This window comes from Pseudophryne corroboree, chromosome 2 (genome assembly GCF_028390025.1).
Source record: "Pseudophryne corroboree isolate aPseCor3 chromosome 2, aPseCor3.hap2, whole genome shotgun sequence".
Classification (NCBI taxonomy): Eukaryota; Metazoa; Chordata; class Amphibia; order Anura; family Myobatrachidae; genus Pseudophryne; species Pseudophryne corroboree.
In genome coordinates, this window is record NC_086445.1 from 409,778,188 (window position 1) to 409,793,445 (window position 15,258).

The 15,258-nt window shown below is 44.3% G+C and overlaps 1 protein-coding gene across 2 annotated transcripts in view; it reads left to right on the forward strand.

Annotated features, from left to right (window-relative positions):
• The first annotated feature begins 1,854 nt into the window (after window positions 1-1,854).
• Window positions 1,855-15,258, forward strand: part of RNF149 (ring finger protein 149) — a 119,298-nt gene continuing 105,894 nt past the window's right edge. The window contains exon 1 of one of the 2 annotated variants that reach the window (XR_010221073.1): window positions 1,855-2,688. Coding sequence is in view for 1 of the 2 variants with exons in the window: in XM_063953445.1 (XP_063809515.1) it covers window positions 2,259-2,688 (430 nt within the window). In the remaining variant the exon portion in view is untranslated. The remainder of the gene's footprint in view (window positions 2,689-15,258) is intronic. The other variant, XM_063953445.1, reaches the window with a different exon arrangement.

The following is a 15,258-nucleotide window of genomic DNA, read 5'->3' on the forward strand; positions in this document are numbered from 1 at the left end:
GGGGTGTTTCCCAACGCGCCCTAATTTCTGGCGGGAAAGGGTATACCGCCAATAATTTTCTATCGGGGGAAACCCACGCATCATCACACACTTCATATAATTTATCTGATTCAGGAAAAACTACAGGTAGTTTTTTCACACTCCACATAATACCCTTTTTTATGGTACTTGTAGTATCAGAAATATGTAACACCTCCTTCATTGCCCTTAACATGTAACGTGTGGCCCTAATGGAAAATACGTTTGTTTCTTCACCGTCGACACTGGAGTCAGTGTCCGTGTCGACCGACTGAGGTAAATGGGCGTTTTAAAGCCCCCGACGGTGTTTGAGACGCCTGGACAGGTACTAATTTGTTTGCCGGCCGTCTCATGTCGTCAACCGACCTTGCAGCGTGTTGACATTATCACGTAATTCCTTAAATAAGCCATCCATTCCGGTGTCGACTCCCTAGAGAGTGACATCACCATTACAGGCAATTGCTCCGCCTCCTCACCAACATCGTCCTCATACATGTCGACACACACGTACCGACACACAGCACACACACAGGGAATGCTCTGATAGAGGACAGGACCCCACTAGCCCTTTGGGGAGACAGAGGGAGAGTTTGCCAGCACACACCAAAACGCTATAATTATACAGGGACAACCTTTATATAAGTGTTTTCCCTTATAGCATCTTAATATATAATCATATCGCCAAATAAGTGCCCCCCCTCTCTGTTTTAACCCTGTTTCTGTAGTGCAGTGCAGGGGAGAGCCTGGGAGCCTTCCCTCCAGCAGTTCTGTGAGGGAAAATGGCGCTGTGTGCTGAGGAGAATAGGCCCCGCCCCCTTTTCGGCGGGCTTCTTCTCCCGTTTTTCTGACAACCTGGCAGGGGTTAAATACATCCATATAGCCCCAGAGGCTATATGTGATGTATTTTTAGCCAGTATAGGTACTTTCATTGCTGCCCAGGGCGCCCCCCCCAGCGCCCTGCACCCTCAGTGACCGTTGGTGTGAAGTGTGCTGAGAGCAATGGCGCACAGCTGCAGTGCTGTGCGCTACCTCATGAAGACTGAGAAGTCTTCAGCCGCCGATTTCTGGACCTCTTCTCTCTTCAGCATCTGCAAGGGGGTCGGCGGCGCGGCTCCGGTGACCCATCCAGGCTGTACCTGTGATCGTCCCTCTGGAGCTAGTGTCCAGTAGCCTAAGAAGCCAATCCATCCTGCACGCAGGTGAGTTCACTTCTTCTCCCCTAAGTCCCTCGTTGCAGTGAGCCTGTTGCCAGCAGCACTCACTGAAAATAAAAAACCTAATAAAACTTTTACTCTAAGCAGCTCTTTAGGAGAGCCACCTAGATTGCACCCTTCTCGGCCGGGCACAAAAACCTAACTGAGGCTTGGAGGAGGGTCATAGGGGGAGGAGCCAGTGCACACCACCTGATCCTAAAGCTTTTACTTTTGTGCCCTGTCTCCTGCGGAGCCGCTATTCCCCATGGTCCTGACGGAGTCCCAGCATCCACTAGGACGTCAGAGAAACTAGGGCGCATGGCATGCACAGACCACTGATGGGTAAATCCATCAAAGGTACAGGACCAAATAGTTTCATATCAGCAACAGCCCACTGAACCATTGTCCTCGATGGAGATATTATATTAAAAACAGCACCCCTCTAGGTTCTCTTTTGACTGAAATAGATTCACTCACATTGTAAACCTCCATCAAGATAAACATAAGGATGATTACAGAAGAATATATTGGTGTATCACGCTTATGGAGCCAGCCACACACCAGCTACTCCCTGCGAGCCCGCGTCACCAGCACGTGGTACAGTACTGGCCAGCGGGTGACGTCACCTCCGGCATTCTTTAGCTCTCTCCGCCCACGGCTACGCCACTGCCTGCTTGGTGCTAGCGCCGCCCTTAGTTACAGTCACCGTTAGTGCTCGTCGTCCTCTCCTGCTCTGTGCGCTGCCTGTACGGCAAAGGAAAGGGGGGAGCCAGCGTGCGAGGGAGGTAGGGAGGTGGGGCGGTGGGAGGAGCGGAGGATGCAGCTGTAGCTGTGTAATTACATGGCCAGCAGCAGCAGTAGTGACAGGAGGAGACCGGCAGCCTTGCTGTGTGTGGTGTCGGCTGTAGCAGCAGCACCACCAGAGGGGGAAGCAGGTGCTGGCACACCGTAGTCTCCATTCATCTCACCCCTGTGCCCGGGTACACTGCGTGTTCTCCCGACGGCGGTGAAAGCGTCCATGCCCTCTGCTGTCTCCAGCCGCTGAGGATGCCGGGCTGGCTGTATGTGTGCTCGGTGCTGTGCGCGCTGTGTCCCGGCTCCTCCGGCCGTCCGCTGGAATGGTTCACTGCCCTGGTGCGCACGGAGTACACGGAGCCGCTAACGAACAGCACGGTGCATGGTACCACGGAGAGCGGCCGCTATGGGGACAGCTCCCCCAAGGAGAGCGTTCAGGGCCTAGTGGGGTTCCCGAGGGATCCAGGACACTTGGAGGGCTGCGACCCCCACACCCAGTACTCAGTGCCCGGCATGAGCACCGAGGCCATGGAGGAGGGCGAGCCTTGGATAGCGCTGGTAGCCCGGGGAGGCTGCACCTTCAAGGATAAAGTGGTGAACGCGGCCCGCAGGAAGGCAGCTGCTGTGGTTATATTCAACGAGGAGAAGAGTGGCAATGCCACGGTGCCCATGGCTCACCTAGGTAGGCAAGTGGCAGCTGTACCTACCCGGTGCCCTCACACTGGGTGCTGCGTGTGTAATGTTATTGCGTGCCCGGGAGGTGTTCCCCTGCCACACTGTTCTATGTATGTGGGTATGTTGGTCCCTCGCTGTGTGTATGTATGTCGGTGTCAGTAAGTGGGCACCTCTCTTTTTCCGTGTGTGGGAATTTTATTCAACGCAATTTGCCCCTCCAGAACAGCACATAGCGCCCACCAGAATCACGGTGCAGTGCTGGTTCCACTGTAAGCGGCCGATATGTGCGTAGTTGGGCATTGCCACAATTGCCTTGAATTGAATCTATCTTTGTGTGAATAAATGTTTCTCTCATTTACTGTCTTTATATTGCCACTCTTAAAGGTCCGTACACATTAGACGATATCGCTCTATGAGCGACGTCGTCTGTTTCCTCTCCTGGGCCGGCTGTACACACTGAGCGATATGACTGCTCATATCGCTCAGTGACGTCACGCCTCCGCCAGCCCTGCATGCAGGTCGTGGACGACAGTCCAGATCATGTACGCACTGCCGACAGCGACTATCGTTGCCGACCTGCGGGGCTGCACATCGGTCATCGCTAGCGGCATACACACTTGCCGATAAAATGAACGACGTCGCTCAGGGAGGGGGAAAATGAGCGACGTCGCTCATTTTATCGGCAAGTGTGTATGGTGGGCCTTTAGTATAATACTAGGCCAGGCCTAGTATTATAAAGACAGTACATGTAGTCTAATATGTACATTTTAATGTGCTTATGTGGGCAGAATATACCTGTCGTTATATGAAGATGTAGCACTTTAAAACACTTGTTTGTTTTTTTTAATTACGTTTAAACAAAATCTTTTTATATATTATTGTGTATTGTAAATAATTATAAGTTAGTTGTCAAAATTCACAAAAGGTGTTTTTGTAATCTTGTTCACTATAGATGGGTACACACGTAGCGATTCGGGCTCATCGTGATGTGTGCTGATCCTGATGTGGGCTTAGCACACATCGCATCAAGTGTCTGTACACACGCTGCGATGTGTGCTAGCCCGATCCTAACTAGCCCGCAAGGTTCAATGAGTGCCTTGCGATCTAGTCAGATCTTGACTGCATGCAGTCAAGATCTGAGCCGGTGACAGCGATGCGCAGGGTTGCGCATCGCTATCGCTATGGGGTATACACGGTCTGTCTAGATCGCTTTGAAAATAGGCTAATATCACTCTGTGTGTACACCCCTTTAGAGTTAAGACACAAGCAAATCTAGTTACAGCCCAAAATGTGATGCATGACAGTGAATTATTCTTGCTCTCTGCTTTATTATGGACGACCTATTTTGGTCTTATAGGAGGATAAGATATGAGCGGATATGGTTATGTGACTGATGGTCAGGAGACATCCCGCCGGCACTCTATCCCACCAGTCTGTATGCCGACTAACAGGGACAATTCCCACTAGTGGGTGTCCTTGACACCCATAGAGTAGCGTGCAGAGAGCCTGCAAGGGTCCTCGTTGTGTTACCCCTCCAGCGCCGCAATTCTGGGGCGGGGATGCTGCCCGACGGGATCCCGGGCCGCCGGTGACCCATACCCAACACGATATGAGGACATATGAGGTGGACGAGAGCTTTACAGTCTTACTAATGTGATTGTTCCAGAGTTTTCCTGCCCACAGGTACTGGAATGGGGTTATGACTTTGCAGTACCTGTTATACCCCTTTTAAGTCTGAAAGGGTCTACCCGGGTTGAGAGTCCAGGGTCCGCAACCCTGCTCGCTAGCAGGGTTTTTTTGGGACTTGCAACTTGGGTAGATGACCCGGCTTAGGCATGAAAGGTGCACCCGGGTAGTGCCTAAAAGAAATTGGTTGACCAGGGCAGTAGATAATCTCATCTTTAAGCGCTCACCCTGGTCACTGGAAGACCTGTGTCGGTTGTAAAGGGTGACGACCCAGGATTAACCTGGGTCGTCACCCATGTGTGAAAGGGGTAACCTAGGCTTCAACCCCTGCTCTGTGTCCCAGGTTTCAGCGGAGTAATAAAGGGGGTTATCCAACTACCTATGGTCATTGTTTCGCCAGGGGCTATTCAGTTAGCCCCGATACCAGCACTTATCAGGTATTATAATTCGCCACTAGAGCTGTGATAACGCATGTTATTGGGAACTTATCCTGGATCCCATGTGTTATCGTGCAATCGCTTGCTGCATTTGCCGTGCTGTGGGCTCAGTGGCACGCTGCATTCGCCAAAGGATCTATGCCCACTCTATGGGTGTCGTGGACATATCCCTGGTTCGCCAGGATTCCGTCTGTCGGGATTTCGGCGTCTATCACGAATGCCGGGATCTCGACAGCTGGCATTTTAACTGCAACCCGTAAATATTGCTTATGATTTTGTCATTGGACTGTTTAAAGCGGACCTGTCTCTTGCACACAATAAAGGTGTCCTATTTTGTGGCCTGCATCTGCAGGTAGCCTTTATATTTGCTGAGAAAGTGAAATCAACGACTCATTGCCTGACCAATTTTGATGAGGGGTAGCGCTTATCCATGAGGTACTGGTCCCTAGAGAAGTAAGACTTTTTTTTTTTTTCTTTTTAATTTACACTTTTAGGGGTCTGTTCATGAAGCAGTGAAAAGGGTGGAGTAGTGAACCAGTGGAGAAGTTACCCATGGCAACCTATCAGCTGCTATGTATAATATTATAGAATGCACTTTATAAATGTTACCTCAACACTGATTGGTTGCTATGGGCAACTTCTCCACTGGCTCATTTCTCTACTCTTTTCACTGCTTCATGAATAGACCCCTTAGTATGTTTTCATTTTATTAGGAAGTGACATGGTCTTATTGATTTTGTTCTTATTTCTTGCTATATCTGTGTCAAGCACTTGATTTTTGTTACTGTAAAATAGTAATGCCATCTTACAGTATCACAACATAAACACATCTGGCATAAATGTTGGTAACTTGACGATATTAGGTTTAAGAATTCAACTTTTTAGTGGGCTTACCTTTAAGACCGACTCCTAAATACATTGTTCTGCAATAGCAGTGTACTTTAAATGCATTGGATGGTTTTGATTAATCTCCCAGAAGACTTGCATACAGTATTTTGTAGCACTTCAGGTGTTAATGCTCCAAAGTTGCCTTTGGATAACAGGCTGTACAGTCGGTGTTTGTAGTTCTATGCTCAGCTGCCAACCAGCATATGACTGCTGTTTGGTGCTTAAGGCTCAGTGTGTGCAGTATTTCGTATTCCTCTCCAGAAGTTGCCTTTGTGTTGCTGTTTATAGTAGGTGTTAGTCCTTAGAGAGAATACAGACAAAGCAGTTTGTGTGTGAAAACAGGGAGAGCTGTAAGGAAACATCTGGGAGTTGGTGGATCTATGACCTGAATTCATGGATGGATACAGACACAAATATAAACATACTGTATATATAATATACCACGTTTGTGAGTTGTTTCCTAATTGTACCCTGCCCTTCTTTTCAGAGGGTAAAAGAACATATCTATAGCTGCAGAGCTACTTGTCAACACAGTACATTAACTACAGACGTCATACTGTATGTTTAACTGGTAAATTAATAACCAGAGGTTTGGTTATTGAGGTCACTGCAGCACTACCCTTTAGATTAGTGCTGTCAAACTTTATTCCCTTTTTTTTTTTTTTGACCCAGCTAATTGGAAGACCTTACACATATTATGATTCGCTCATACTGTGACCCACAAATACAAATAAATCAAATCACACTAGTCATACAGGGGCAGATGTATTAACCTGGAGAAGGCATAAGGAAGTGATAAACCAGTGATATGTGCAAGGTGATAAAGACACCAGCCAATCAGATCCTAACTGTTAATTTACATATTGGAGCTGATTGGCTGGTGCCTTTATCACCTTGCACATATCACTGGTTTATCACTTCCTTATGCCTTCTCCAGATTAATACATCTGCCCAAAAGTTTCTATTTTGATACATCCATCAATATCCAGAGTGTACACCTTCACAAAATATTTATTCTGGAAAGATACGGTTGCTTAATATTTTAATCACAAGTATTCTCAAATAGAGATGTTGAAACACAAACACATGATTAGTAGTACTCTGCATTGTGTAATACAGACAAAATAGCTACTTGCCACCTCTCCATGACAGGCTAATTTTATTTTCAGAGCAAACCCCTTTGCCTGCCACCAGGAATGTCCGCACGATTCCAACCCCGATTGTTACATGCTGACCTTCCCTTGTGAATTACTTTGTTGTCTCACTTAAATTAGATTGAATAAATAAATAACCAATATAATCACCATCTAAATCAATCAGTGCTATTGTAAACTAATCAGTTATTTGCTTTAAATTTAGTGTTTTAAAGAAAATCCACTAGACTTTCTGGCATTCTGATTTGAAAATTGTTAAATATAGTTCAATATGACAAAAAGGCACAATTTTTATTAGGTTTAAAAAAGGGTAATTCACTGTTTTCTTGTTTTTGCTTCTTTGTTTACTCTGTAATTGGGCGCTGTGGATCCCTTGTGACGCCATATAAATAAAGGATAATAATAAAGGGCGATAAATTCACTGCAGAAATTCAAATGAAAAAAAAAGTTTTCTGAAAATACAGCCAGAATAGAAACCAAAACTACAACCACACACTCACACATGTAGACTTGTTATGTAATCTGCTACCTTGAGGAAGGGTGACAGTACGCTACAGGAGACTGATTTATTTTTTTTAAGCACATATTAAACCATTTTCTTTTACTTAAACCAGAATTTACCAAACTCTGTCCTCAATGCACCCTAACAGTCCAGGTTTTAAGACTAGCCATTCATAAGCACAGCTGATTTAATTAGCACCTCAGTCAGTTTGACTTAACTGTCCATGCTAAAGCATGGATATCCTTAAAAAATGTCCTGTAAGAATTCCTGAAAGACGGAGTTTGGGATACCATGAGTACTAAACCCTTTCTTATGACCTCATTGCAGTGCATGGGTATGTCAGTCTGTTTTAATACTGACTATGTTGCTTTTCTGTTCAAACACTTCTAGTAACAGGATTCAATGGAGCTATAGGGGTGCAAGTGTTGTGGCAGTTACAGCAACCAAAAGGACTGACAAACAGATTTAACGGTAAAGTACCAAAAATCTTGTTTTTTGAAAGGAACCTGACCACATTTATAAATTCATTATCACTTAACCTTTTCAATGTCCCCGTACTTTGAGAATTTATGTCCCTGAAGAGAGGTTCTGTATTCCAGATAGCAGTAATATACATGCTGAAAAGTTGAGAAAAGCATTCCATAACAGCTAATCTGAACACTAGGTCATTGGGGTACCACAACACCTTCCTCAAAGGGGCAATACTGTTAGAATGCGTCACATGGTCATATGACCACAACGGTCTACAGTTATTTGGAAGTTTTTAAATAGACAGGGTGTGCTTAGCTTCCGTGCTGTTGATAGTTCCTGCTTGACTTTGGATTGTTTTACATTGATTCTTCTGTTCCAGTTTTAACCATTTATTTACATTGTTGTGATTAAGATAGGGCCCGCTTTGTCTTTACACTGCTGCTCACTGCTTGTCAGAGGTTCAGGTTCGGTGATCCATCATATGGTGGTTTATTACGTGCATGTATTCCTTGTCTTGGCTGCCCAAATACTTTATTGAGTTTTTACTGCTGTATAACTCCCTGCCAACTGTTCAATTTACCATTGGGCAGATCTCATAAATTTACCATCTCTGTCCTATGCCTTTGCGTCCTATTGCCTAGTACATTTGGGTATACTTCATCAAACGCAGTTTAGGGTTTTGCTTTTCTTTCCCTTATAACACCTATCCATTAAACCTCTGCTACCCAAGCTGAAGCCCTTATGGCATCTAAGTACCAATATGCATATAAGGTTTTAAGGGAACAAATTCTTTTATAGGCAAATATACTGTATATGGGTTGTTGTTCTAAATCATATTGCAGTTCTCTTAAAGGACCTTACTATATTTTGCTTAGTTTTGCACACTGTTCCGTTCCTGCACTACCTCTCCAGGTGTAAGGATACAGTTGTCAGGATAGAGAAACGTATGCACAAAAATAGATTAGTATCCACGTGATATTATAGCACCTAGTTTTTAGCTTCATTCAATACTGTTTTATACAAATCTACTAATACCCCTTTCACATCGCACAAATAACCCGGTACCGACACAGCATATTGCCGTGTCGAACCGGGTCAGTGTGCGATGTGAAAGCACACTGGGCGATTTAGCGGGTCGCCTGACCCGGTAAATCAACCCGGTAAAAAAGAAGGGTTTTACCCGGGTTGATTACCGGGTCAGGTGCGGTGTGAATGGGAGCCGTGTCGATGCGACACGGTTCCCATTCACAAGATAGGGAGAGGCGGCGCTGGAGATGAGCTCATCTCCCGACGCCGCCTCCACCCCTGCCCCTGCTGCTGCTTCGGCCTCCGTTGTCATGGCAACCGACCCGGTATATTGCCGGGTCGGGAAGCCTGCAACGGAGCGCAAATGCCGGATCCCACCCGGTAAGTACACGTTTGTCTTACCGGGTAGGACCCGGCATTTGCGGTGTGAATGCAGCAATAGTTGTCTATTGCAGCGATTCCCAATCTTGAACCACGGCTCCCTACAGTATAGCCATTGTTTTGTATGGCACCCCCAGGCCAAAGTTTCTTAATGAGAAATTAGAAAAAATGATTGAGTAAATTATCCTTACCTGTCAGGCCGTCATCATTTGGGTCACACAGGGTTGTGCTGTTTGTAAACGTACTTTATGGTTGCCAGCCACCAAGCATTGGTTTTGCTTATCACCTTGACCATAAATAATTTTATTTGGTCCTGGACCACCAACCCATGGCATACCTGCAGGTGCCCTGCTGCACCCACTTTGAGAACCACTGGACTAATGCATTTGATTTATTAGTCTTTTGAGTTTGTGTTTAATGATCATGGTATATTTGTAAAGCACTCCCTTCAAATGGTGACAGACGCGCAACAGCTAATTGTTAGAGGAATTTCCTGTTTGGTTGGCTCTAGCATAACTCTGCATGTTAGTTCTGTCCACCTTTTTTATAGGTTTTATTATCAATCTTTATATAGTGTAGTGTTCACGCTAGGCTGTTTTATTGGCCGATTTTTTTTTTTTTCTTTATGTATATTTTTTTTAAGGGCAAAATCCGCCCTTGCCTTTCTGCGGCGCCCTGCTAAAACAGCCGCCCACTTCCTGCCCTCCCAGCGTGTAAAGATGCGCACGGCATCCATTCACGCTGTGGGAGAGAGCTTGGGGGAAGCCCAGCACGCCTCCAACAGCCACACTGCCGGACGGATGTTTCAGGGCCATGCCCAATGATTTGCATGGCCAAGCCCCCTTTTCGGACGCCGCGTTTGCACACATGTGCCCCCGCTGTCCGGCCCTCTACATTTTCTAGAGGGAACACTAATAGTGCTTACGTTATACTAGGCATTGTACACAGTATGTATCAGTACATGCCCTAACTCGGCTCACAGTCTCTCATTTCCCTAGTACAGGCACAAATATGCACCCACTAACACCAGTTTAGTTACAGGACAAGAGCATCCTGAACTAACACTGGAAGACCATACGTGTTACATGCTGATAGCTCCCTGGTCAAAACTAAGCTCAATGCCTAACACTGCAAGGTATCTATAGTAATCACAGTGTACAGCTGTGCTGCTTTTATGCTTCATTAGATGGTGCGATAACAGCAGAAAATGTTGATAATTTGGTAATAGAATATTATTCTTTCACCAATATTTTGTAGAGTTTTTCTATTTAAAAAAAAAAAATTTAATCGCTGTGCTTGTTAATTAGAGATTGATACACAACCCAATAAACACAATAGTGGGAATTCAACTCTTTATCATGCTGGCAGCCACAGGATTTCGCAGAATAGTGCAGTTCAATTGTTGCTCCATTTAGGCGCAAACAGCTGCCGATGCCTACATTCCTGGGTACTTGTGGCGGTGACGCTCCGGCTTTAGGCACACGGTTGCAGTCGCTTTCCTGGTTTGTGTGGCTGCTACGGTGAGGAGGTAAGAGGGTCCCCCAGGCGGGACCAGCCATTAAATCGCGTTCCGTCCGCAACCTAGGGAGACTGGTCGTGGCGCTGGTGTGGACACTCACTGAGCAGGAACCCCACTAGACCACCAGGGCAATAGAGCACAGGTCGGGTGTACTAATGCCCCATTTAACAAGGCTCGCAAGTACCTGAGGTGGAAGTTTAGCATATGGGAGCCGGCGCTTGACCTGTAGCCCCTCCCTGGCCCAGGGCGCCATTTACTGCAGATTTTACCGCCCTGGAGCTGCCTCACACTCTCCCTCACTCCCTGACTGAGACGCTGGGCGCCATTTTTAAAGCATAGTTGCGGCTGGTCTCTGTGACTGCAGTGTGTGTATATATGTATATATGTGTGTGTGTGTTCTAATGGTAATTCAGTTGCGCCTTCAGTGTTCAGAAGTGATTCACCAAGGAATCCTTAAATAATAACTTAATATGCGTGCCAGATACGGAATAATCAACTGCTTTGTACAGGGTGCCTTTACATCGGGGGTTCCCCTTGTGCGTGCTCCTTTTCCTCTTGCAATCGTCCGAATCCGTTTGAAGAGTATATATGTGTAAATATGTAGAGCAATGTGTCAATAATATGCTCTTAATAGTGACCTCGTGCTGAGCTTGTGCAAAATACTGTAAAAAGTGGCTATGTGCAATAAAGTGCTGGAGTGCTTGTATTTGTAGTCAGGTAAAAAGACCCATATAGGTAATGTGCTCAAATACCATTTGTTAAGGGTGCAACACCGATCTACAGTGTTTAAATAGGGAAGGAGTATTATTCCCATTCAAAAAATGCACTCACGTTTGACACTGTACTGTATTGGAAGTTTTCCTTGTCGGTCATCCATCAACATGGGGTGCCTTAAAATTAGGGAATACTCCCATATAGGAAGAAAAAGCCTCTAATAGTGTAATTCCGTTTTTAAAAAAAAAAGTTTAATACAATTACAAAAAAAGACAAAACATATGGATGGACTCGTACATCATGAATAAATATTAAAAGCTTATCTGAATGTCATCTCAGGAGAGCGGAGTGACGGCGTATTTCGCCGTCACTCCGCTCTCCTGAGATGACATTCAGATAAGCTTTTAATATTTATTCATGATGTACGAGTCCATCCATATGTTTTGTCTTTTTTTGTAATTGTATTAAACTTTTTTTTTTAAAAACGGAATTACACTATTAGAGGCTTTTTCTTCCTATATGGGAGTATTCCCTAATTTTAAGGCACCCCATGTTGATGGATGACCGACAAGGAAAACTTCCAATACAGTACAGTGTCAAACGTGAGTGCATTTTTTGAATAGGAATAATACTCCTTCCCTATTTAAACACTGTAGATCGGTGTTGCACCCTTAACAAATGGTATTTGAGCACATTACCTATATGGGTCTTTTTACCTGACTACAAATACAAGCACTCCAGCACTTTATTGCACATAGCCACTTTTTACAGTATTTTGCACAAGCTCAGCACGAGGTCACTATTAAGAGCATATTATTGACACATTGCTCTACATATTTACACATATATACTCTTCAAACGGATTCGGACGATTGCAAGAGGAAAAGGAGCACGCACAAGGGGAACCCCCGATGTAAAGGCACCCTGTACAAAGCAGTTGATTATTCCGTATCTGGTACGCATATTAAGTTATTATTTAAGGATTCCTTGGTGAATCACTTCTGAACACTGAAGGCGCAACTGAATTACCATTAGAACATTGTTTTTAGTCCTTCTTGGAATTGGACTACTCAGAATTCTGGTTGCGACACTGAATCAATTGGGAGTGTTTATTATTGTTATTATCATTATTATATGATGTCTTATTAGTCACTGGTTTCTTGTTTCATGTAGATATCGACTAGAAATTTCCCCCTAGGAGGGACTAAGGTGTACGATATTAGGTTGTAGCGCTACTTGCACCCTTTTTTCACACACATATATATATGTATGTATGTGTGTGTATATATGTATATATATATATATATATATATATATATATATATATATATATATATATATATAAAAATTATGAAATTTTAGTGAAAAATCACATAAGTAAATGGCATAACGTTATGCCATTTACTTATGTGATTGTTCACTAAAATGTCATCATTTTTTGCACCAGTCCCCAGAGTGCCGCCTGTTCTTCTAGTATTTGGGAGTGTGCCGTATCCTCCCTAGGAACCACAGTGTCTATACTTAATCTCTTGGATGGCACCGGGGCAGTTGATTTTTGTTTGTTGGAGTGCCAGCCTTTGTTTGTTAGTGTGTGTGTATATATATATATATATATATATATATATATATATATATATATATATATATATATATATATATATATATATATATATATATACATATATATATATATACATATATATATACATATACATATACATATACATACATACATACATACATACATACATACATACATACATACAATAGATACAGCGCTGGTTATTTAACATGGAACACAAGATTTTTATATATATGAATATATGGGTGGAACCACAAGTCACCCACAAGTCACTCTGAGTGCTCAAAGCACTAGATCCTTCTCAGGATCGCTGCTCCCCTTAGTCAATCCGAACTCCCACGAAGATAAGTATCTGTCAATAAAACATATAGAGGGGGCGCTCCATAGTGCATAAACTTTTTTTATTTTAAAATCAAACACTGGCAGGATTACAGAAGGCTCTGACTAAGTCGATGACGAAACGCGTTAAGGCGGAGTCGAGTGACGTATCGAAATCCCTGCAGTTGACTGAACAAGTAGTCACGGACGTGTGTAATCCTGCCCGTGAGTCTCAGGGAAAATCGCCGCCGGCGGGTGGAGGATTCCATCGCGATTTGGTCTGACCCTTGTTCCAGTTCTGCCCGGTTATTATCTGTGGAATCATGTGGTAACCAGCCCACACTGGTTGCCTTCTGGTACGAGTGTAATAACTACATTTGTTCTGAGCACCTTCGTGTTTGTTTGATTTTAAAATAAAAAAAAGTTTATGCACTATGGAGTGCCCTCTCTATATGTTTTATTGACAGATAGAGAGATATATATATATATATATATATATATATCTCTCTATCTCTATCTCTATGTGTACATATACTAGTCCAGTGCAGTTTTATCATAATAATTATCTGCATTGCCTGAGAGTAATTGCTGGTGTTGAGTATATAGGGAGGCCAATCCCGGGCCATGTTTTCAATCCTGGAATACTCTAGATTGGCATTTCCCTGTGTGGCCGCTCCCATCACCTCGCCCCGCACACATACATCATACACTGGGGGGCCGGCGGGTGGGAAACATCAGCTGCTCGCTTCCAGCGGCGTGTGACGGTGCAGCGTGACCTCCCAGTGCATGTCTTGCTGCGCTGGGGAGCCAGGAGGAGGTAGCGTGCCAGCGTCCTGAGGGTGCTCAATGCTGATCCCTCAATCCCTGGGATTAGAGCTTCCAATCCCGGGATTGAATCCCGGTGATTTATGGGCCTTAATCCCGTGATACCGCCGATGCCGGGATTGGCCTCCCTAGTTGTGTACTGTCTACAGACACGTACTAACTGATTTATTCACAGGTATTGTACTTTCTCTGGCTTTATCGTACTAAGTCGCTCTGTTGTTGCATTTGTGTACAATGCCTAACAGAAGGGCAGTAAGTCTGTGGACGCTCCTGCATCATGCAGAGCATGCGCCAAAGATTTACCAGAGGGGGAAGCTGTGTATGATCGTCTGTGTACTGTCATACATCTCCCACTCAGTCCGCAGCTCCTGTAATTAATCAGGAGCCACCCTGGGCTGCGTTCATAAACCTACTGTGTACTCTGGTGGAACGCCTTACGCCCCCTATGGAACCACCTGTGCCATTACAGCCACAAATTGTTCCTATGTTTAATCTGCCTTGGGCGGAAAATTTGTCTAACCAGTTGCAGCAATTAAATCATTACTTGGCCAGGCAAAAATCTACTCTAGGTCACTCTCGTATCTCTGGGTCATCTAAGTGGGCTGCTTCCTCCTCACAATCCACTAATCTCTCAAATTTCATCTGAAGAGGAGGGGTACATACTGTCCTGCCAGACACTGATTCAGGTGTTTCTGACGAGGATTCTCCATTGCAAATTGATGTTCCTGCCCTTGTGGTTGCTATTAAGCAAATCCTCCAAATCGCTGGTGATGATTCCACTAATGTGGCTAAGAAGACTGATATGTTTAAACAGCAAAAGGTGGTTCTGACTATTTGGTGGACATCAGGCAGGAGCCCTGGTCTAATCCAGGGAAGTAATTCCCTCTGTATAAACAGTATATATAAACAATACACAGCGCTTTAAAAATATATAGAGGTAATATTATAAGCAGACAGGTGTGAATGATTAATAAAAACAATTTATTGTAACATTAAATACTCATTAGTTATTCTAAATTATTCAATGTTTTAAATTTATATCTAAAACAGAAAAAAGAAAAAATGGAGCCAATT